Source organism: Diorhabda sublineata, chromosome 8 (genome assembly GCF_026230105.1).
Source record: "Diorhabda sublineata isolate icDioSubl1.1 chromosome 8, icDioSubl1.1, whole genome shotgun sequence".
NCBI lineage: Eukaryota > Metazoa > Arthropoda > Insecta > Coleoptera > Chrysomelidae > Diorhabda > Diorhabda sublineata.
In genome coordinates, this window is record NC_079481.1 from 2899731 (window position 1) to 2924458 (window position 24728).

At 30.9% G+C, this 24728-nt stretch overlaps 3 protein-coding genes across 4 annotated transcripts; 2 read left to right on the forward strand and 1 right to left on the reverse strand.

Annotated features, from left to right (window-relative positions):
- The first annotated feature begins 910 nt into the window (after positions 1–910).
- LOC130447846 (zinc finger protein 721-like) lies at positions 911–20936 on the forward strand. The gene is made up of 5 exons (XM_056784883.1): positions 911–1214; positions 5539–5736; positions 7828–9255; positions 17449–17658; positions 18781–20936. Exons 1-5 carry the CDS (start codon positions 911–913, stop codon positions 20025–20027), a joined length of 3387 nt encoding a protein of 1128 aa, XP_056640861.1. The 3' UTR covers positions 20028–20936.
- Positions 9255–16513, reverse strand: LOC130447691 (zinc finger protein OZF-like). The gene is made up of 2 exons (XM_056784652.1): positions 16115–16513; positions 9255–15287 (listed from the first exon to the last, which is right to left on the reverse strand). The coding sequence occupies exons 1-2, from the start codon at positions 16395–16397 to the stop codon at positions 14068–14070; spliced, it is 1503 nt and encodes a 500-aa protein (XP_056640630.1). The 5' UTR covers positions 16398–16513; the 3' UTR covers positions 9255–14067.
- LOC130447679 (zinc finger protein 260-like) lies at positions 20700–24486 on the forward strand. Of its 2 annotated transcripts, none has more exons than XM_056784635.1 (2): positions 20700–21147; positions 22040–24486. In XM_056784635.1, exons 1-2 carry the CDS (start codon positions 20871–20873, stop codon positions 23947–23949), a joined length of 2187 nt encoding a protein of 728 aa, XP_056640613.1. In that variant the 5' UTR covers positions 20700–20870; the 3' UTR covers positions 23950–24486. The 2 variants fall into 2 exon arrangements, with proteins under 2 accessions (XP_056640613.1, XP_056640612.1); XM_056784634.1 differs by having other exon boundaries at positions 20746–21147; positions 22034–24486.
- Positions 24487–24728: the final 242 nt, after the last annotated feature.

Below are 24728 nucleotides of genomic sequence, written 5' to 3' on the forward strand. Positions count from 1 at the left end.
AAATTTCTATTTTTTTGTGATACTTTTATTTTTTGAAAACCTCTATTTGTTATTCGTATTTTTTTTGCCTTTTCTACATATGCTTCCACAAATTCATCTTTTTCATGAATAGGTATGCTTACTTTTGCCTAAACTATGAAGATTTGCAATTAATATATGAGTTTAAATCGATAGTTCCTTGCTTTTACTCATTTTAAAACAAGTCTGAATTTGTGAGAACGAAAACAAATCGCATAGAAAATGATGACTTGTTCCAAAAAGTATGCACGTTCTTGCATCTCACAAAGCTAACTGGAACTAAACTACAATCATAAACGCCGAAGAAATAATCGACAGTTAAAGAATAATAAACAAATCAGCTGATACTTGCAAGTTTTAACTTGTCCCTGTTGTTATTACTAATTTATTTGAGCAGATAACTAATTTAGCTTTGGGTAAAAAGTTCAAAAAGGTACTGAAAATACAAACAACGTGTTGACGCTATATTGAATGTGCTTATTAACTACTACCAAAAAGGAAAGAAAACAAAGGAAGACAATACATCCATTAGGTTATAATAAATGAACATAGATGTCACCACACGGATCGTGAACTTTTGGTATTATTTCCAACAAAAGTATATATAAGTACAAGCAGTATATTGGTATTGACTTTGTTTAGAACAAAATAAAATTCTGATCTGTTCTAAGGTACTGAAATTTCTATTCAAAATTTTTAAAGAACGATCTTTCTAACGGGGACTTGAGATGAGAAAGTTAATTCTCATTGGATAACTTACGGAACTGGACTAGAAGATGTGGAAATAGAAGAAGAACTAATTTTCACCATTATAATATTTATGTTTAATATTGTTGACTTTTCTGTTCAAATAACTATAATTTAATTACTAATATTATATGATCCAAGCAAAATGAGCTTGGAGCAACAAATTAAGAGAGAAATCGATATTCAAAATAATTTTGTTTGGAAAATGGATGTTAAACAAGAGTTGAGTGATGATGATGTATCTAAGGCCGCAGTTCAAGATGTGAATACTAATATTAATAGTATTAAACAAGAAGTAAAAGACGAATTCAACATTGATCAATTATTTGAAGAATCTATGGCTGCAGAAAAAACAGGGAGGAACAGTTCTCATGAGATTGATATACCTAACATTCAAAACAAATCTAAATATTTTATAGGGAATCCAGGAAGGCGAACTAAATCGAAGGGTAAGTTGAAGTTAGTATTAAGTATCTTTGTGTAATATATTTTTTGTTAGTAGTTTCTATGCTAATTATTTCAATCTTTCTAATTGTTATTAGAAATAGTAAGTGATCTCTATCCCTACAGGTACAGTTTCGTTTACTCACTTAACAATTTATAAGAATAACAATTTTCACAATATCTTTCTCTTAATACCTATAGTCTGTTCGTTGAGGAATAATTAGGAAAAACATACAAGTATGAATAATATTTAAAATATAAGTATAATGTTACCAACTCTGTGACAAAATGGATAACAAATGTGTGAAATGAAAATATAAAACTAAATTGAAGTATGGCATCATAATCGTAATAATCTTCTTCAGAAAATTTCCTTAATTAAGACTATAATTTCTATAAATTGTCATATTTAGGGCATAACACAATAAAAAATAACATAATCCGACCCTCAAATGATTAATGACAAAATTGGACACTCTATGCATGACACAATACAAAATGGCGCTCCTTTTCACATAAAGCTGAAGAACTCACATTTTCAAAAGTTAATTTATCAAAAGCTATTTAAAATTTCGTTTACAGACTTCTTACCTCATGGACATTGTATTTGATGGTTCAAAATTTGAAGTTTAGCCCTTATATTTCATATAATGAACAACAAATTTTTTAAATGAATTATAAAGATTATATTATGAAATCTATCACGTATTTAATTAGTTTCTATAACACATTTAAAAACTACTTTCCTTCTAAATACTCTGTAGCTAGTAGATAAATTTGTAAATCTCATGGTTCTATAGGTTTGAATCTATTGGATATTTAATTACATTTAAATAATAATTTTGGATTTAGAATGAAAATTAATTGATTTAAAATAGTCAGAACTAAGTTGTGGCTATTTTAGTGATATAGTGAAAGAAGACAATTCACAATTTTGGAATGTTGAAAACTCAGCCATAATTTTTTTGCAGGACTACTTAAAAATGGAAAATACCTAAATCTAGATACTATTAATGGGATTATAATATGTCAATCTTGTGGAAATTTATACACAAAACTAAAAGAATTTGTTTACCACTTTTCTACTAATCATTGTACGAATATGAAATTACTGTGCAAAATGAAATTACGCCAGAAAAGTTGCAGAAGTAGACGAGGAACTACTATTTCCAGAATTCTTACTGTAAATGTTAAAAATGAAATTGAAATCAATGAACATGATTTGAAAAAAGAAAAAGATATATTCAATGATTCTTTTGAAAAAAGTTTAAATGGCAGTCAGTTCACTCACACTAAAAAAAATCGACTCAAATGTGATTTTTGTTTAAAAACTTTCTCAAAGAAATATCTATTACAATCACATTTGCCTTTTCATACTGGAGAAAAACCATTCAAGTGTGATATTTGTTTAAAATCTTTTTCATGGAAACAAAATTTGAGAACACATTTATTTATTCACACAGGGAAAAGGGCATTCAAATGTGATATTTGCTCCAAAACTTTTACATGGAAAAGTAACCTGAAAACACATTTGCATGGTCACTCTGGAAAAAAGCCATTTAAATGCAATATTTGTTCGAGAACTTTTTCACATAAGAATTATTTGAATACACATTTGCGTCGTCACACAGGTGAAAAGCCATTCAAATGTGATATTTGTTTAAAAACTTTTTCTCGGAAAAGTAGTTTGAAGAAACATTTGCTTATTCGCAAAAGAGAAAAGCAATTCAAATGTGAAGTTTGCTCGGAAAATTTTTCATTGAAATGTCATTTTATTGGACATATGGCTAGTCATATTGGAGAAAAATCAAACAAATGTGACATTTGCTCTAAGACTTTTTCAAAGAAATCTTATTTGGATGAACATTTACGTATTCACGCAGGAGAAAAACCATTTAAATGTCAGATATGTTCAAAAACATTTTCAAGGAAATGTAATTTAAGTACACATAATATAAGTCACAGGAAAGAAACGCCATTCAAATGTAATATTTGTTCACAAGCTTTTCCGTGGAAAACTTGTTTGGATAAACATTTTTGGCTCAGTCATGGAGAAAAGCCATTCAAATGTGATATTTGTTTACAAACATTTTCCTGGAAAAACTGTTTGAATAGACATTTACGTCGTAGTCATACAGGAGAAAATCCATTCAAATGTGACATTTGTTCAGAAAAATTTTCAAGGAAAAATCATTTGGTTACACATTTGCTTAGTCATGATGGTGGTGGAAAGCGATTCAAATGTGAATTTTGTTTGAAAACTTTTTCTAGAAAATATAATTTGAATATACATTTGCATACTCACACAGAAGAGAAGCCATTCAAGTGTGATAACTAGTGAAATTTGATTCTTTCCAAATATTTCTCTTACTAAATACTTAAACTTAATTGCACAGCTCTTGTGCTAGAATGCACATAGAGGTTATAAAACCAATTTCATAAAACTATTTGTACTGAAACAAAAAAAGTTACCCAAGTAGCCCTACGCCTCATCAATTTGATTATAGTACAAATTCAATAGGATTGTCAGGGACTCATTTTCTAGTTCGGAAAATATTAGTGGAGAGCGGCTAAATCAGTGGTCGCCAAACTTTTGAGTTAATGAACCATCCTAGCATTTATCAACCTTTTAGTGAATTACCTGGGAATATTGGGCCAGAGAAATTACACAAAATGGAATTTAAACCAGTTTATTACAAACGAACATTTATTATTAGTATTTAATCAAAATATATAGGAAGTGTAACAGAAAACGTTCATTTCAATAAGAGTGGAACTCTTATTGGACATAAAGTAATCGTCGCCTCGTTGGAATCAAATGGATCCTCTTCTGTTGGTGATTCGATATTAGAACCTGTCCTGTCTAGCTACAGTGGAATTCTAAAATTTGGTAAACGCGCGTACAGCAGGATACATTTGATGTTTGAGTGTAAATAATTTTTTATAGCGAGCGGTTTATTTACATTGCTTCTTTTGAGTAATTTCCAGGAAGGTCTATTTATTTATTTTTGTTCTAAATCTAGAAAATTCTTTTTGGATAAGTATGTAAGTACATAATGTAACGCAGATAGTTTAGTTTTAAATAAATACTCGTAGTGAAAAGAACGAATTAGTGAAAGTAATCGCAAAAATTATTTATAAGTAAATTATTATAAGTTAAGTGTATTGTATAGTGTATAAATAAATTAAGAACGTATTTAGTATTTATTAATTCACCTCACGAATAGAAAGAGTGTAAATAAATACGAAAAACGTTACAATATGGTTTCGAAACATGGCAACGACCGAAAGACTTAGGGAAAAAGATACAAATAATAGAAATGAGATTCCTCCAGATATTGGAAAACGAGACTCGATTAGAACAAAATAAAAAACGAAACTTACAAGCAAACATTAAATACAAAATCTACAGAACAATACTTAGAAGAAAATGGTCCGGACATGTGAAAAGGATTACAAGGAGAACACCAGAAGCTAGAACGATAAGGTCGAGAAACGAAGGACGAAATCAAAAAAGCGATTGCGAATAAAGGGAAGAAACTACATGAGGTACTACCACAAACAAAGGACTAAAAGAAATGGAAAGAATTTTGGAAAAACTTTTGTCTGCCTGCATGACGGTAGTGATCAGTGTCATTGTAGTTTGAATTTCGTTAACAGACGGACAGAAATGGAAAATTTCCTTATTCGCCGTTTATCGCAAGGAAAAATTAGCAAAATGGAAAAATAGTTTCGCGAGTTTAGTCACAAAAGAGAAAAAAAGAAGTTGTCGATGCAGAAATTGGATATTCTGGTCGATATTTTTCGAGTTCGGTTCTGCGCATTCTCGAGCATGCGCAATATAGATAAAATGTCTCGAACGAGAGAGAAAATGAATATTGTCGGCGACGTAACGTAGGGACGTTTTTCTCCCATACCAACTGTCCATAAAGGAGTATTTACATATATAGGTATACCGGTATACTATCTTTAATTAGTAACTGATAACGAAAATCAAAACAAATATGTAACAACTAGGTCAAGAAATTATTTATAAAATATAAAAGTTTATTATGTTACATTTCCATCGGTGATTGAAAAAAGTTTAGAGTAGTCTCATTTAGATATAAAAAAGAAGAAGAATTTATTTCTACGTTCATTGTATAGTTAATATGTATTACAATTTGCTTCGATCTTTTGTTCAAATGACTATAATTTAAGTATTAATTTATTATATTAAAAAAATAGATACAGAGCAGAAAGTGAAGGAAGAAATCGATATTCAAAAGGATTTTGTTTGTAATATGGATGTTAAACAAGAATTTAATGATGATGAATATAAGGTCGCAGTTTTAGATGGGGATACTAATATTGATAGTATTGAACGAGAAATGAATAATGAACTAAACATTGCTCAATTATTCGGAAAATCTATGGTTGCAGAAAAAACTAGAAGGAACAGCTGTCATAATGAAATTAATATACCCAATATACCAAACAAATTTAGATATTTGAAAGGGAAGACAAGAAGGCAAACTAAATCAAAAGGTGAGCTGAATTTAATATCGACTGTCTATGGTTACATATTTTTTGCCAAAAACTATACAGAGATCTAACTTATTAAAAAGAATGAGTAATCTCTAAAGCCATGCAGTCTATTAGCTTAAAAATTTTTAATAGCAGCAATTTCTACAATATTTTATCTTTACCTTGATACCTCTATTCATTTCAATTATTGCTCTTCTGTTTATAAAATTAATCAACTTTTTCACTGAACTATAAAGATTATATTATGAATTCTATCCTATATTTAATTGGTTTATATAGCACATATCAATAACTATTTTTGGTTCAAATAATCAGTACTTGATAGGTAAGTTTGTATTTATCATTATGTTAACTTACCACAAATTTTACTATTGAATTGAATTTTCAGATAAATTTCTTTGTAATTTTGGATTTTCAATTGAAGTTAATTGATTTTAAATAGTTCATAACAAAATTATATAACTATAAAAAGTCAGTTACTTAAGTGATGATGTGTTTATAAGAAAAAAAGTTATCTGGTAAAATTGTATCATAGTAAATCTAAATTGATTCAGTCATTACTTGACTGGTATGAATATTCAAAGTTTTTCAGATCAGTATATATAAATAATTAAACTAGAAGAGCTTAAAACCTGACAATTTGATTTGGATGATAACTATCCTGAGGGATAGGTTTTAGCAAATCACAAAGGATAGTGACAATTAAACTACTATGTGTTGGTGAAAGGAACAAGCATGGATTAAAAAGTTGTAAAATTAGTAAAAAAGCAAGTTCAAAATACTCAATAGTAAAGATCAACAAGCAAGTGTTGATAATAAACTTTTGGAAATTGTCTTGAACAATAAGGATTCTGAACTAAAAGTTAAAAGATATAAGTAAAACACTAGAAATACTGGAAAAGGTAGAGAAGAAAATTATATATCACATAGCAGGAAGCAAGGCAAGGAGGCAAAAATAAGAAACAACAAAACTAGAGGCCCTAAAGAAAGGTGCCAAAAAGTGATTTGCTATTAGAAGAGTTTTGGAATGAAAATTGTCATAAATGAAGAAATTATTTTGGAATTGGTATATAAAACAAAAAATGAGTGATAGTAATTTCCAATATTGGATCAGAGAAACGTCTATGGCACAGCACTCTCAGGCCAGCCCACTGTACTCACTGATAGTTCGGACTGAACACACTGTTTAAACTACCACTACACCAACACTCACAATTACACTGTCTGGAATTAATTTTCGCAAGGAAAGGTTTATTGGTGGATAAAACAGGTAAGTCAAGTTATTAGGTTTTAGTTTACCTTCAGTCTCTGGAGAAGATAACTTGGTTACAGAAACGCGTGCCAGACAGTGTAATTGTGAGTATTTGTGTAGTGGTAGTGTAAAAAGTGTGTTAAGTATGAATATCACCAACGGTTCTAGAAATTCCAATTTAGTTCCTTTGGGTGTAGTTGAGTCCCAACCTGGCAGCTGTAGAATTGCGGATAAAAATAAAATGAGGAAGGAAATGAGAACACAGATGAAAATTTGTAAATAAGAAACGATTAGGTAGAACAGATTTAAATAAAAAGGAACTTATGTTGTACAATATAAAAAAAACTGAATTTATATTTTTCTAAAATATAAATACGATTTATACAGAAACTGTTATATTTAATTTGCTCAGAACAAAAGGAAAATTATAAAGATAACTGGAATTATGAGCACTAGATAAAGTTGAAAAGATATTTAAAAAACTTACCAGCGAATATAAAGGGTGATATAACAACGAGTTTTACTAAATTTAATTATATTTGTAGTAGAATGTAGACAGATAGAGGACGATTGAGAATACATACCGAGGTTTTATTGAATTCCTCGAATGGAGTGTGAGGTGGATAACAAATTAATTCCTTCAAAAGCTTGAATGTTAGAATTGACTACTGAGCCACGATACATGAACAAAGGAATATTCAGAAACTTTGAAGAAAAACGTAACAAGCCGAATAGCCTGTTATACCCATTTAAAACAAGTATATGGGGATTTTCATTCTTCATAGGACTTTTAAATACTTTATCCTCTTAACAAATAACAACTATAGTTTTCTTTGTAGGTCTCCTTAAAAATGGACAACACCTAAATCCACATATTATTGATGGGATTATGAGTTGCAGGTTTTGTGGTAATTTTTTCACAAAACTAAAAGAATTTGTTTGTCACTTTTTTATAAAGCATTATATAATTAAGAAGAAATTACACCGGAAAAATTGTAGAAAGAGGCAATTAATTGCCATTTCCAGAATTCTTTATAAAGATGTTAAAAATGAAATTGAAATAGTAGAACATGATTTGAAAGAGGAAAAAGACATCAGCTTTATTGATAATTTCGAGATGAGCTTAGATGATGGTCAGAAATTGGGGAAAAGTGATTCAAATGGAGATTTATTTACTAAAACTAAAGAAAAGCCACTCAAATGTGATTGTTGTTCAAAAACGTTTTCATTGAAAAATAATTTGAATACACATTTACGTATTCACACAGGAGAAAAACCATTCAAATGTGACATTTGTTTGAAAACTTTTACATGGAAAACTAATCTGAACTCGCATTTACGTATTCACACAGGAGAAAAGCCATTCAAGTGTGACATGTGTTCAAAAGCTTTTTCACTGAAAAATAATTTGAAACGACATATGCGATGCCACACAGGGGAAAAGCCATTCAAATGTGACGTTTGTTTGAAAACATTTTCATTGAAAAATAATTTGGATACACATTTACGTATTCACACTGGGGAAAAACCGTTCAAATGTGACATATGCGCAAAATCATTTTCACTGAAAAATCATTTGAAACGACATTCACTTATCCACATAGAAAAAAATTCGTTCAAATGTTACTTTTGCTTAAAAACTTTTGTATTAAAAAGTCATTTGAGTGAACATTTGCTTTGTCACGCAGGAGAAAAGCCATTCAAGTGTGACATTTGTTCGAAAACATTTTCACAGAAAAATCATTTGATAATACATTCGCCTAACCATACAGGAGAAAAACCATTCAAATGTGACATTTGTTTAAAAAGTTATACACAGAAAATTCGTTTGAAGGAACATATGCGTTGTCACACAGGAGAAAAACCTTTCGGATGTGACACCTGTTCAAAATCTTTCACATTAAAATGTTATTTGATTGAACATCTGCGTAGTCACACGGGAGAGAAGCCCTTCAAATGTGATATTTGTTTGAAAGCTTATACCCAGAAAAGTAGTTTAAATGAACATATTTGGTGTCACACAGAAGAAAAACCTTTCAAATGCGACCTTTGTTTGAAAGCCTTTACACAAAAAAACCATTTGAATGACCATGTGCGTTGTCACACAGGAGAAAAGCCATTCAAATGTGACGTTTGTATGAAAGCTTTTAGACAGAAAAGTCATTTGAAACGACATTGTCGTAGCCACACGGGAGAAAAACCATATGAATGTGAAATCTGTTTTAAAACTTTTACACGGAAATTTCAATTGAATAAACATTCGCTTTGTCACAGAGAAGCCATTTAAACGTAACATTCGTTTAGCATCCATCAATTTGATGTGGTTAACGACAAAGTAATTTCAGTTTTGTAGTATAAAATAAAACACTTTTTTTGAACAAAGAATAGTTTTTAATCAATTACATATTTGCCATTTTGCTCAATGACCTTTTGCCATCTTTCTTTCACCTTCATGATTCCGCACTCATAAAATTTCTGTTCCTTATCAGTAAAAAACGGTAGACAGTGCGGTCAGTAGTTATAGTTAGTACCGCAGCGCCGTTTCAGTAAAATATCATGAGTTTTGAAGTGACCCCATTTTTCTCGTGTGAATTTAATAGGGATAAAATCATTTTTGCAATGACAACACACTTCAATTGTTGTGAGGAACATTTATAGATTCGAAATCCTTGATTACTTTGATATTGGAAAAATATGGAATAGTGAGTTTTGCAATGCCACGCCTCACATTAAACTTCACATTTTGATTCCAACGTGACGTCACATTGTGCGAAACAGATGTCGCGTGCCTGCGCATAGGCATACCGGTGTATGTGTATCCTGCTCTAGGATCACCGTGATGACAAAATTTTTCGAAAATATGACAGTGGGTTGCCGACTTCACATGTTTCAAGTGATTGTGATATATTTTACGCGCTAGTTGATTCAACTCCGGCATTTTGTCCACGATAAGTTAAAAATTTAGAATATCTATCATCAAAAGATGGAGCAAAAGAGTATGTTCGGTGCTGACAAACTTTAACAGGATTTTGTGTTCGTTCACATTTAGATTTTTGTTTCCTGACCAATCGAACTAAATCATCATCCGGTATTAAAAATAAATTGACGTGGGTTGGCATGCGATTAGAAGTAAAATGCGAAGGACTACTACCACGTGTACAAATCTTTTTCCATTTTTAAAACACATATCAAGACCGAACACATTCACTGGAATGTTGAGTTTTTCAAACATTGGAATATTTTTCCTTTTTTGGTGGAAACTCAAAACCGTCTAATAATGCGTTGAGATGTGGGTGTGATTCTGGATTAGTCGGATCCCATCAGCTGGAAATTTGCATGCAAAAGAGAAGACCAAATATCTCAAAATAAACTTTAGCAGATTGATGTTGCTCGGTGTAGCACTTAATTTTTTTAAAGCTTTTGTTTTAACCTCGTCAAAGAACTCTGTATAATTTGATTTGTTATTGCTAGTGAATCGATAGAATGCAATGCGATTTTTAAATGCGTCTTGCAATTACAATAATAAAGTAGAGTTTCGATTAACCGCCACTCGGTACTTATTTAAAGTAATTAATACAACAAAAATCTTCGAAAATAGTATGCCGATGCTTGCCGCCGTCATTGAGTTTATGTGTCTGCGATACCTTGTGGGCATAAGTACGTGCTAGGAGTGCCTATCTTAGAAGAAGAGGCGGTGCAGATTTTACAGCTAGCTAGCGTTGGTTGGTTAGATCGTTGGAAGAAGCGGTATGGAATCCGTCAGTTGAGCATTTGTGGTCAAAAACTGTCATCAAACTTTGAATAAATGGAACAATTTAGGAAGAGGTTTCAAACATTTATTGCAGCTAAAAGCTTCACCGGAGATCAAATATTTAATTGCGATGAAACGGGCCTTAATTATAAAATGTGGGTCACGATTTTGGTCTGTAGTAATGCTACATCAAACGACAAAATGGAACTGGCAATGATAGAAAACGTGAAAAATGCTCTGCCGGTAAAATATTTTATCCAAAAAAGTGCATAGACGAACAGTGACATTTTTACAGACTGGTTTTTCAAAGAATTTGTACCATCGACAGAAAAGTATTTAAGAGATAATAATCTTTCTCGAAAAGCAGTTTTAACTGCTGGATAATGCCCCAACTTATCCTGATACAGAAAGGCTTAAAGATGGGGATATAAGAACCATGTTTCTCCCTCTTAACGCGACTGCGATTTGTCAACCAATGGACAAAGATGTTTTGGAAACACTTAAAAGAAATTATCGGAGAATCCTTCTCTCGACCCTCATACGAGAAACTCAGGATGGCCAAGACTTAATCAAGTTAAAAACCATAAATCTGAAAGATGTGGCCTATTCGATTGCAAGTGCCTGGGATGCTGTTGGATGAGGACGAAAAAACCGATGAAATCCAAGAAAATATTTTTCCCTGGATGTGAGGAAGCATCTTTGGTTAGAGTAGGAGAGTAGCTTTCTGGAGACGACGAATAAATTGTCACACTTGTTAACGGTGACGATACTGAAGATGTTTAAGAACCTGATACTGTTGAGCCCCGTAAAGTAGCGTATAAATAAGGGCTAAAAATTTTTTAAGCAGGCATTAAATATGCTGATCATGAAGAAGTCAGAGATGGCGCGACTTGGCAGCAATGAAGCGGGAAACATCAGGACGGCAGACAAAACTCACCAGTTTTTTCCACTCGTCCGGAACTCTCCCTTCTGAATTGTCTATACAGTACATAAAGCAATAACATTAAATTGAATCGTAAGGTTATTTTAGTATTTTATATTCTGGTTCTAATTTTTTCATTTGTGGGTAGAATATTTTCAATTGAGTCTGAGTCTGAGATGAAAACCCTCCGAGAATCTAGTTCCGATAAGAGAGGATTCCGACGAGCAGGACCTTCTAAACCCGGAAGTATTCTAATAATATTGGAGATTTTCGATATTCTACTTACTTTCCATAAAGCAATTTGGTCTAAAAACGGTCGCCAAAAGCAACAGAAGAGGTGAAATCATAATAAAACCTACACGTATTGAAGATTAGGATCTAAGTATATCATCAATTGATGTAAGTGACCAGATGGCGACTTATGGGGCACCAGCTTGTATAACCAGTATATCTATGAAAAGAAACTAACAATTACAGAGTTTTGTGAACGAAATATTACAGGTATGCTCAAAAGATCCAATCACACATCAGTGGCTGCCACACTTCGCTCGGTCAGTGCTAAACATCACCTGGTCCCGAATACGAAAGATGGAGTGAAAAGGAAAACTATACAACAAATACAGTTGACAAGGAAAAACTGCGAAAAGCTTCCCGAGTTGTACCAAAATGTTCTATTTGTGAAGTGACCTTTTGTAAAAGTTGTTTCTGTCACTAATTTTGTTTTCAAGTTCAGTTGCTTATAATTATTTTTTTACTATTTAGTTTTTTCCAGTGCCATAATAAAGATAGTTTATAAAATGAAAATACAAAAAAATATAAATTGTTTTATTGATTACTTGCGTGCTATCCTAGAAATATTAACCTAAAATTAAAATTTTTTGTAAAATCACCGATTCCCAGATCATTTACATCGGGAAAATGCGACAGGTTTTTGTGTAATAGATGAATGTGTTCCTAAAGGATACCCGGCGCGTTTACTAAGTAGAAAGATGTGTATACTTTTGGATTCCAGACACTGTATTACAAAAAGATACACATGGCGCCTAAAGTGTCAACATTTATAAAAAGGTCAGTTAGGGTCAGCAAGGGCTGGTCCGCAACTTATATTTTCCTGGTGAAACTTCGTTTTATATTATAATTACCGATTTAAACAATGATTTGTAGAAAACTGGTACAAATTTACAGTTTCATCGGAAAAAGAAACACGGTATTACATAATACATTTTATATGTTCTGAAATATTTAAGGTTCGAACTAACCGAACAATACAGTTAATCGTTGGGACAAAGTGAATTACTTCAAGTTTTATATCTATTATGCAGAATTGCTGACCACACTGTGACTGTTTCTTCCACCCTATTGTTGACGATTGAGTTTTCATTTGGAACTTTCAGCAGCGCTGATTTTATTCACTAATTTAATTGTTAGAACTAAATAATGTAACATTGAACATAAATCAATAAGTAAATACATACATACATACCTGTTTAAACACTTCAATGTACCTTAATCAACGACTCTAGTCATTTCAAATATAAAAATACTGAATACTTCACTCTATCTAAAATAACGACAGGAGCGCCATTCTGGTCAAATTTTGAATTATAATTTACCGTCTACAAGCGGACAGTTTTTAAGCTAAGCCTCCATATGAGATGGTCCTCCTTACCTCTACTCTCCATATGCCCGATAACGATAGGTAGAGGTAGGCAACCCACACTATTAATCTCAAGAAGAAGAGATGATTCGAACAGTAATTCAACAGTAGATGTTCCTATGAATATAATGGGACGATTGCTTTCGATTCATTTCTCAATTTCGTAGAACGTCAATTTCTTTATTTTATCAGAATTCTGGAATATTATGAGAAAATCATTCTCGACGTTTCGGCTCTCACTTCGGAGTCATTATCAAGAAAAGGGTGGGGATAGGGTAGTAGTTCGTCTATAGGGTCTCAATCCGCCTACTCCACGCAACGAATTATCAATTCTGATTGATTCCAAGGCCCCAATCTGCCTACTCATCGGAATAAGTGATTTAAGAATGTTTTTGTACCCTTGACAAGTGGTGCCCCGGTTTTTTAAAAGTCCACAACATCTTTACTAAATACTATTTACGTATAAGACACATTGGCAAGTGTTGGCAACCCACACTATTAATCTCAAGAAGAAGAAGAGATGATTCAAACAGTAATTCAACAGTAGATGTTCCTATGAATATAATGGGACGATTGCTTTCGATTCATTTCTCAATTTCGTAGAGCGTCAATTTCTTTATTTTATCAGAATTCTGGAATATTATGAGAAAATCAAGTAAGCTTCGAGGAGCCCTGGGGGCTGCGGAGCACAGTTTAAGAAACGCTGGTCTACTGCACGACAAAGCTGTAAATGACTTTTCAAATAACCATCACTTGAGTAAGTTTTTAAGCAAATATGGCTTTTCTTCCGTGTGGCGCCACAAATGTTTCTTCAAACAACTTTTATATGTAAAAGATTTTGAGCAAACGCTACATTCTAATGGATTAACTCCTGTGTGATTCCGAATATGTACATTGAAATTACATTTTTGCGAAAAAGTTTTTGAACAAACGTGGCATTTGAATTGCTTTTCTTCCGAGTGAGTTTGTACATGTGTATTTAAATTAGTTTTCACTGAAAATCTTTTGGAACAAATGTCACATTTAAATGGCTTTTCTCCTGTATGACTGCGTAAATGTTCATCCAAACTACCTCTCTGTTTAAAGGCTTTTAAACAAACGTCACATTTGAAAGGCTTTTCTCCCGTGTGAGAACGCAAATGTTCCTTCAAACGACTTTTCCGTGTAAAACACTTATTACAAAACTCACATTTGAATGGCTTCTCTCCTGAGTGATTTTGCAAATGGTCAATGAAATTAACTTTACGCATAAAAGTTTTCAAACAAATGTCACATTTGAATGGTTTTTCTCCTGTGTGAGAACGAAAATGTTGCTGTAAACGACTTTTCTGTGAATAAGTTTTTAAACAAACATCACATTTGAATGGCTTTTCTCCTGTGTGAATTTGTATATGTATATTCAAGTTACTTTTCTGCCTAAAAGTTTTTGAACAAACGTCACATTTGAATGGTTTCTCTCCGGTATGATTTCGTAAATGTCGAATTAAATTACTTTTCTGCGAAAAAGTTTTTAAACAAATGTCACATTCGAATGGTTTTTCTCCTGTGTGACAACGCATATGAATAGTTAAACAAGTTTTCCGTGAAAATGATTTCCGGCAAATATCACATTTAAATGGCTTCTTTTCTACTGTATGAGCAAACAAACTTAACCTAACCTCAAATTTCTGACTATCATTTAAATTTAACTCAAAATTATCAATAAGATTGACATCTTTTTCCTCTTTCAAATCATGTTCCAGTATTTCAATTTCATTTTTAACATCTTCATTAAAAATTCTTGAAACGACAGATTCAGTTACTTCCCTTCTGCAATTTTTCTGATGTAACTTCTTCTTATTCATAAAGTGATTTGTAGAAAAATGGTAAACAAATTCTTCTAGTTTTGTGTATAAATTTCCACAAAACTTGCATATCTTGATTCCAGCATCATTATCTAGATTTAGGTATTGTCCATTCTTTAAGAGTCCTGCAAAGAGAATTATAACTTGGTTATAAGATCCCTAATATGTCTAGAAAATACAAAAACAAAATAGCCTATGAACAAAAGTATTATGATAATACACTCAATGCAACTAAAATATAAAATATGTGAATACAAGCAAAAATTGATACATCAATATCTAGAAACTTTTGATATTTTGATAAACACAAAAGTAGAAATTAAAACTGTGGAGGTAACATGTGAAAGTATTTTCAAGCTGTATGAGAGCGATTTAGTGCCAGGGACTAGTTTACAATCAATAAAATATATAGAAAAATCTATAAACAATTAGATTCTAAAAAGCGTATGGAAAAAAATTCCGCTTTTGAATCAACGAAATCTCTCTACCGACTCATGAATATTTGAACCAAAAATACCTGTGAAATGCAAACCAAACAGAAAGGATTTCATGTAACCTTTATGACAGTTAAAAATTTGTATTTATTAACACGCGAGTAAAAAAGTAATTGGGGTTTTCAGAGTATTACTGACATTTACTATTTTTCTTCTAATTATTCCAAAATAAACAGTACAGTTTTTAAGATAACTACATATATCAAGAAAAAAATCAGATGCTATTCGTATAAAATATTAAGTTGGAAGATAACATGAGAAGTTATGAATTACTTACTATTGTCAATGACACTCAAAAGGCACAATATATTTGGCATATTAAAATATGGACAGTGCTTGCGATAACTACTGGTATCAAAAGAAAAATAAGATGCTCTTTATATAAATTAAAGTTATCAATTACGCTTAAAAAGCTCATTCTGATATAAAATATATGGCACCTACTAGGTATAACTCACCTTTTGATTTATTTCTCCATCCAGAATATTTAAGTTTTTTTCGAATGTTTGTTATATGATATTTGTCCCTCTTTGTTTTAACCAAAATCATAGATTTTCCAAAAATTTTAGATTTGTTTAGTTGGTCATCTACTTCTTGTTTAATAATATTGATATTAGTATTTACATTTAGAAGAGCGGCCTCAGCAACATCGTCACTTAATTCTTGTTTAATATCTATATTACAAAGCACATCATTTTGAAAATCGATTTCTCCCTTGACAACTTTTTGCTCCACATCCATTTTGTCTGAATTACATCAAATTAATAAATGTTATTTGCACAAATGAGCCAAGCAAATTAAAATCGAATATATAAATTGAAAATAAATGTAGGGATACATTCTTCTTCTTTTTCTTTGATATCATAATCTGAATATCAATTCTAGCAAGTCACCGTTAAAAATATGGATTTTTTAGGAAAATTTGAATTGATGATTATATACAATTTACTCATTCCAAAACAAAAACAATTCTGTTATCATAATTCATCAACAAAACAGTATAAAAGAGATACAAGAAATAAGAAATCGGTAATTGAATGAAATAGTAAATGAGGTGTGTAAAATATATCAAAATAAAAGTTGTTATACCACTCTGATGACACGTAATAATGTCGAAACTATTGAAAATATTTCGAATAATTAATTAATAACATCAAAAATATATATGAATGAAAGAACTAGGTTCACGGATTGAATCGCGTCGGAATTTTTAAAATTCTCGACGTTTCGGCTCACACTTCGGAGTCATTATCAAGAAAAGGGTGGGGATAGGGTGGTAGTTCGTCTATAGGGTCTCAATCCGCCTACTCCACGCAACGAATCATCAATTTTGATTGATTCAAAGGCTCCAATCTGCCTACTCATTGGAATAAGTGATTTAAGAATGTTTTTGTACCCTTGACAAGTAGTGCCCCATTTTTTTAAAAGTCCACATCTTTACTAAATACTATTTACGTATAAGACACATTGGCAAGTGTTGATTTGACAGAGACGTAAAAAACGTTTTTATTTTGGAGAAGAGATTTTTGTACTTAATAATATTGTATTGAAACTTTTCCGTAATCAATAAATTTATAAAGATGACTGCTGGACTAGATATTTAGAATATGATGTCGAAAGAAAAAGAAGAAGAAAAAGTTCCTTTTATTTACATTTTATATGGTAGATTTTATTATGTTTGGCTTAACTGTTAAAATAATGTTTATTCAGTTATCAATCTGATATAATCCAAACAAAATGAATATGCAGCAAAAAGTTGAATGAAATCGATATTGAAAATGATATTTTTGAAATATGGATATTAAACAAGAATTAAGTGATAATGTTGCTGAGGCTGTTATTCAAAATATCAATATTATTAAACAAGAAATAAAGGACGAAATAAACACAGTTGGAGAATCTGTGATTAAAATTAAAATATCGAGGTACTGCTCTCATAAGGTTAATGTACCTAACATTGGAAATAAATTTAATTATACTAGAAAACGAAATAAATCAAAAGGTGAGTTATATATGATTTCTTTGACGTTTTGTCATTATGATTGAGATTTGAACATTGGTTTATGCATAAGGTAGCACAACCTCATTTTAGTATCGTTGTAAAAGACTTTTTAAGTGAATTAGGAGAGGAAATAATTTTCTTCTAAATTGGCCTTCTTGCTGATCGGGAAAATTATGTCAACTTTTTTGTAACTTTCTAAATAACATTGCTCTATGAAAAATTACAAGATCAATAACGTTTTTGAATCAAATTATCTACAGTTAATTGATGAACATCAAGACGTCTACAAATGCCTTGGTGCTTGAATGTCATTGAAAATTCATTTCCTCCATTTCAATCTGACATTTTTCCCGAAAATCTGAGAGCTGTCAGTGATGAGCAGGGTGGAAGGTTCTACAAAGATATTAGAACAATGGAAATTCGGTATCAAAGACGATGGGATTCGGCCATGATGGGTGATTACCGTTGATTTTTGAAAAGAGAAAGTGCAACCCCTACATAAAAGTAAAAAGTAGAGCTAATTGATATTTAAAGTGATTTTTTTGAGTTTTTGTTTATAATAGATATGAGGCATGTTTATTAGAGGTAAACTATAAATATTGTCAATATATACTATTTAAAAAACGTGAAATTCTTTTTTTTAATAAATATCAAATATTTTACCAATGAATATGATTTACATGTTACAATGTTACAATAATTTTTTCATATTTTTGTATTTGTCCATTTTATCACAATATTCTATTCATTCTTGTGTTACTATAAAAAATTTTTTGTCAACCAGTGTTCTTTTCTTTAAATTATAAATTGATGTCTTTTTCTATAACAAAATCCTGACTGTTTTTTATATCTATCGAGGAAATAATAATAATTATTATTATATAAACAGGTAGATATTCTATAAATTTTATTACATTCTTTTTATGAAGAAGTTATTAAAACATGTGAATACATCTTACTATTAACAAATATAGCTAATTTATAGATTTCGGCCTAATATTGATGCCCTTCAGATAAATTGCCTCCATGTTTTGGGATTCCCAATACGACTTTACTCTGTGTCGGTTGTTATACTTACCTATCATTATTTTTAAATAAATAAAAACCCGACTATATCTTTAGTTGCAGGATTTCTTAAAAATGGACAACATCTAAATCTAGATATTATTGCTGGGATTATGATCTGTAGATTTTGTGGAAATTTATACACAGAACTAAAAGAATTCGTTCATCACTTCTCTACAAATCATTGTGTGAATAAGAGAAAATTATATTTGGAAACTAAGTTATACAAGAAAAATCTATTTTACAGAAGAAGACAAGAAACTGATACTGTCGTTCCAAGGATTCGTTATGAAGATGTTAAAAATGAAATTGAAATTGTGGAACATGCTTTGAAAGAAGAAAAAGGCATCAGCTTTATTGATAATTTTCAGTTGAATTTAGATGATAGTAAAAAATTGGAGAAAAGTGAATTAAACGGACGTATGCCTGTTTACACAAACGAAAATCGCATTCTTACTGGAAAAAAGCCATTCCAATGTGAAATTTGTTTAAAAACGTTTACACAGAAAAGTCATTTAAACGAGCATTTACGTTGTCACACTGGAGAAAAGCCATTCAAATGTAAAATTTGTTTAAAAACTTTCACACAGAAACATAGTTTGATTGCACATTTGCGCTTGCACACAGGAGAAAAGCCATTGAAATGTGACGTTTGTTCGAAAGCTTTTAGGCAAAAAAGTAATTTTGATGAACATATGCGTATTCACACTGGAGAAAAGCCTTTCAAATGTAACATTTGCTTAAAAACTTTTACGCAGAAACATAGTTTAATTGACCATTTGCGTTGTCACACAGGAGAAAAACTATTCAAATGTAACGTTTGTTCAAAAACTTTTAAGCAGAAAACTAATTTCGGTACACACATTCGCATTCACACTGGAGAAAGGCCATACAAATGTGACATTTGTTTGAAAACTTTTACTCAGAAAAGTAATTTAAACGAACATTTGCGTTGTCACACAGGAGAAAAACCATTCAAATGTAAAATTTGCTTAAAAACTTTTTCTCAGAAACATAGTTTGATTGAACATTTGCGCTTGCACACTGGAGAAAAGCCGTTCAAATGTGACGTTTGTTCAAAAACTTTTAGGCAGAAAAGTAATTTTGGTACACACATGCGCATTCACACCAGGGAAAAACCATTCAAATGCGATATTTGTTCAAATACTTTTGCACGGAAATGTAGTTTGAAGCAACATTTGAATCGGCACAAAGAAGAACAGCTATTTAAATGTGCTACTTGCTTCAAGCATTTTTCAAAGAAAACTAGTTTGATTACACATCTGCTGTCTCACACAGGATAAAAGCCATTCGAATGTTGTATTTGTGTAATAGATATTTACGATAAAACTGTCGTAAAGATTCATGTTACGAAATGAGATGAGAAATTTGTGTAACAACGAGGCCGTTAGGCCGAGTTTGATAACTCGTAATATGAATTTGCGATACGAATATAGCATGATGTAAAGACTACAAGGTGTGTTCTTCCCGAGGTCTCATTTTCGACTCGTTCTGCGCATCTCTCATGAGCCAATGAGAATTCGTTCCCAAATTGGCGCGAATTCTCATTGGCTGCTTCCCAGCTGGTGCGCTAGTCTTTACATCATGCGAATATAGTACATTATTTTACCTACTATCAATAATATTGATTATTTACTCAAAATTAGTCAATATTCCTGAAAATAATGATATTAGAATCATGTAACAAGCAAGCGTAGCGCTCATTGTTGATTTATTTCGCGAACTGTCAATTTTGACGCGTTTGGTACAATTGTATCGACATGAGTTCCGACTATGAAAGTGTAGATTCTGATATAGAACTTGCTGCAAATAACGCAACACAAACCCTAGTACCCGCTAAATCCCGCAATAGATACGAAAAAGAATATAAGCGATTCGAAGACTGGTGCAGTTTTTCCTTTCTCTATAGTATTTTTTCCATAGTAAAGATAAACTTGCACTTATTCAAAATTTTCAATGTATAAATTTGTAAAGATGAATGCTGGACTAAATCTTTAGATTATGATATCGAAGAAAAAGAAGAAGAAAACTTTCCGTTTATTTTCATTTTATACATTAGATTATAATTTGCTTGGCTTTATTGTTAAAATAATATTCGATTATAAATTTCATGTAATTCAAACAAAATGGATGTGCAACAAAAAGTTGTTAAGAATGAAATCGTTATTGAAAATAAAATTTTTTGGAATATGGATATTAAACAAGAATTGAGTGATGATGTTGCTGTGGCTGATTTTCAAAATGTTGATATTAATATTATTAAACAAGAAATTAATGACGAAATAAACACAGTTGGAGAATCTGTGATTAAAATCAAAACAAAGAGGGACAGCTCTCACAAGGTTAATGTATCCAACATTGGGAACACATTTCAATATTCTGGAAAACGAAATAAATCAAAAGGTGAGTTATACTTAGTATTGTTGTATTTTATGACTGTATTTTCATATGCCAAGTATCTTGAATGTTATTGGAAATACAGAACTTGTGTCTGTTCAGTTTTATCTACTTGCAACAATTCATACAAATAGCAACTTATTTTATTTATTATATAGTATTAATAATATTTAATAATACTCAGTAGTTGGTGGATAAATGTATAAATCTTCTCCTGTTAACATATAGTTAATATTACCCTTTCATTTTTATTTTGAATATATAGGTTTGATTCAATTCAAGGTCAGCTACATATTTGTGAAATTTCAAATTATGTAATGAAAGTTGAGTACAATAGAATGATTTACAACAAAATTATAAATATTTTAGTGGTATAATGAAAGTTAACAATTGAAAATGAACATTTGATATAAAAAAAAACATTAGTTAAAATATAGAAATAAGAAAAAGAAATATATCTGGATACAAATTTATAAAAATATTACACGAAGAGCCTAGCTCAGTAGCATTGAATGAAGAAAAAATGTTCAGAACGTGTTCTAAACCAAACAGGTATCAGGAAATAAATAAGTATATAACAAAGAGAACTGAATTTAAAAAAAAATAAATGAAATTGAAGAATAATGATAAAGTCTTAATGCTAAAAGGAAGGAGCTAAAATAGGAAATTGATAATGTTGCCTCAATAATACAAAGTCAGAACAAAATATGGAATTGAAAACTTACTATAATATATTTCAATAATATAAAGTCTATAGCCATACAAGGATATTCTTCATTGTTTGTACTTTAAAATAAAAAATTACTAACACACTGTATATAACTATCATTATTCTTAAATATTTTATCCTCTTGGCAGATTCAGAATCTTAAAAACCCGACTATATCTTTAGTTGCAGGATTTCTTAAAAATGGACAACATCTAAATCTAGATATTATTGCTGGGATTATGATCTGTAGATTTTGTGGAAATTTATACACGGAACTAAAAGAATTCGTTCATCACTTCTCTACAAATCATTGTGTGAATAAGAGAAAATTATATTTGGAAACTAAGTTATACAAGAAAAATCTATTTTACAGAAGAAGACAAGAAACTGATACTGTCGTTCCAAGGATTCGTTATGAAGATGTTAAAAATGAAATTGAAATTGTGGAACATGCTTTGAAAGAAGAAAAAGGCATCAGCTTTATTGATAATTTTCAGTTGAATTTAGATGATAGTAAGAAATTGGAGAAAAGTGAATTAAACGGATGTATGCCTGTTTACACAAATGAAAATCGCATTCATACTGGAAAAAAGCCATTCCAATGTAAAATTTGTTTAAAAACGTTTTCACAGAAACAAAGTATAATTGAACATTTGCGCAGTCATACTGGAGAAAAACCATTGAAATGTGACGTTTGCTCAAAAAATTTTAGACATAAAAGTAGTTTTGATGTACATATGCGTATTCACACTGGAGAAAAGCCATTCAAATGTAACATTTGCTTAAAAATTTTTTCACTGAAAACTCAGTTGAATATACATATGCGCATTCATACTGGAGAAAAGCCCTACCAATGTAACAATTGTTTGAAAACTTTTAGACAGAAATGTCATTTAAACGAGCATTTACGTTGTCACACTGGAGAAAAGCCATTCAAATGTAAAATTTGTTTAAAAACTTTTACACAGAAAAGTCATTTAAACGAGCATTTGCGTTGTCACACTGGCGAAAAGCCATTCAAATGTAACATTTGTTCAAAAACTTTTTCACAGAAATGTTATTTGATTGAACATTTGCGTTGTCACACAGGAGAAAAACCATTCAAATGTGACGTTTGTTTAAAAGCTTTTGGACAGAAACGTAAATTGAATGTACATATGCAAATTCACACAGGAAAAAATCTATTAAAATGTGGTGTCTGTTCAAAAACATTTTTACTGCAAGCTCATTTGAATACACATATGCGCATTCACACTGGAGAAAAGCCATTCAAATGTGACGTTTGTTCAAAAACTTTTTTACTGAAAGTTTATTTAAATACACATATGCGTATTCACACTGGAGAAAAGCCATTTGAATGCAACCTTTGTTCAAAAACTTTTTCTCAGAAACGTTATTTGTTCGAACATTTGAGCTATCACACAGGAGAAAAGCCATTCAAATGTGACGTTTGTTCCAAAGCTTTTAGCCACAAGAATACCTTGAATGTACATATGCAAAATCACACAGGAAAATCACCATTAAAATGTGAAGTTTGTTCAAAAACTTTTTCACAGAACCGTAATTTGATCGATCATATGCGTAGTCACACAGGAGAAAAGCCATTCAAATGTGATATTTGTTCAAATACTTTTTCACAAAAACGTAATTTGATCGGACATTTGCGTTGTCACACAGGAGAGAAACCATTCAAGTGTGACGTTTGTTCAAAAGCTTTTAGGCAGAAAAGTAACTTGAATGTACATATGCGTATTCACACTAGAGAAAATCCATTTAAATGCGAAATTTGTTCAATCACTTTCGCACAGAAATGTAGTTTGAATCACCACTTGAAGTGGCACAAAGAAGAACAGCTATTTAAATGTGCCACTTGCTTGAAATCTTTTTTAAAGAAAACTAGTTTAATTGCACATTTGGTATCTCACACTGGAGAAAAGCCATTCAAGTGCGACGTTTGTTCAAAAGCTTTTAGACAGAAAAGTACCTTGAATGTACATCTGCGCATTCACACAGGAGAAAAACCATTCAAATGCGATATTTGTTCAAATACTTTCACACAGAAATGTAGTTTGAATCAACATTTGCATCGACACAAATAAGTAAAACTATTCAGATATAAAAACTTCTTTAAGGAAAACTTGTCTAATTACAAATGTTGAACTAAAGAGTTATTTGAATAAACATCTACATTTGCTTGTTACACTCTGTTTCCTTCGTATAGGTAACTTGGAATTAAATTTCGTTAGATAAATGTTAGACTCACTATTTAATCTGGAAAGATTTTCCCGATTTTAGCATCCCAAAATCAATAGTCTTTGCTTTTTAATTAGTGGACCAAGTTGTTATTGAGTTATATTTCTGGCAAAGAAAAAATATCACTCAATGAAAAATGTTGTAATTAACAATTGAGAAAATACAAACTTAAAATCTGTTTGAAATTAAACTAATTTATCCATATTCGATTTCGTGGTTGGTGCAGGATTTCTAGCCCAAATTTTTCTCTCAAGTTAATCTCATAAATGCTCGATACATACAATCGATCCCGTATTATTGTTTCCTTTATTTCATTTAAATTTTTTTTATTGTAATTATTCCTCTTCCATTTATCACTATAATAAAATTCATTTTAATACAAATTTCCTTGTATGTTTTGTATATTTTCCTTCTATCTGTTTATTCTTTTTGTGCTTGCGAGGATCACTATTTAGTTCACTATAAAAAACGATATGTTTTAAAAGTTAAGGCTAATTAATTAAACAAATATTGCACATCAGTCAATTTTACAAAGTTTATAAATGAGAAAAGCTAAAATGTTGGAAAATACTATTATGAATATAAGAAGCTATACAAATCTGATATAATTCCCAATCTTAGGTTA

Coding starts and splice junctions, on each gene's coding strand:
- LOC130447846 (XM_056784883.1), top strand. CDS start 911: ATGAGCTTGGAGCAACAAATTAAGAGAGAAATCGATATTCAAAATAAT. Junction 1,215..5,538: donor AAGGCGAACTAAATCGAAGG/GTAAGTTGAAGT, acceptor ATAAGGTCGCAG/TTTTAGATGGGGATACTAAT. Junction 5,737..7,827: donor AAGGCAAACTAAATCAAAAG/GTGAGCTGAATT, acceptor TTTTCTTTGTAG/GTCTCCTTAAAAATGGACAA.
- LOC130447691 (XM_056784652.1), bottom strand. CDS start 16,397: ATGGATGTGGAGCAAAAAGTTGTCAAGGGAGAAATCGATTTTCAAAAT. Junction 15,288..16,114: donor ATGGAGAAATAAATCAAAAG/GTGAGTTATACC, acceptor TTCTCTTTGCAG/GACTCTTAAAGAATGGACAA.
- LOC130447679 (XM_056784634.1), top strand. CDS start 20,871: ATGGATGTGCAACAAAAAGTTGTTAAGAATGAAATCGTTATTGAAAAT. Junction 21,148..22,033: donor AAAACGAAATAAATCAAAAG/GTGAGTTATACT, acceptor CTATATCTTTAG/TTGCAGGATTTCTTAAAAAT.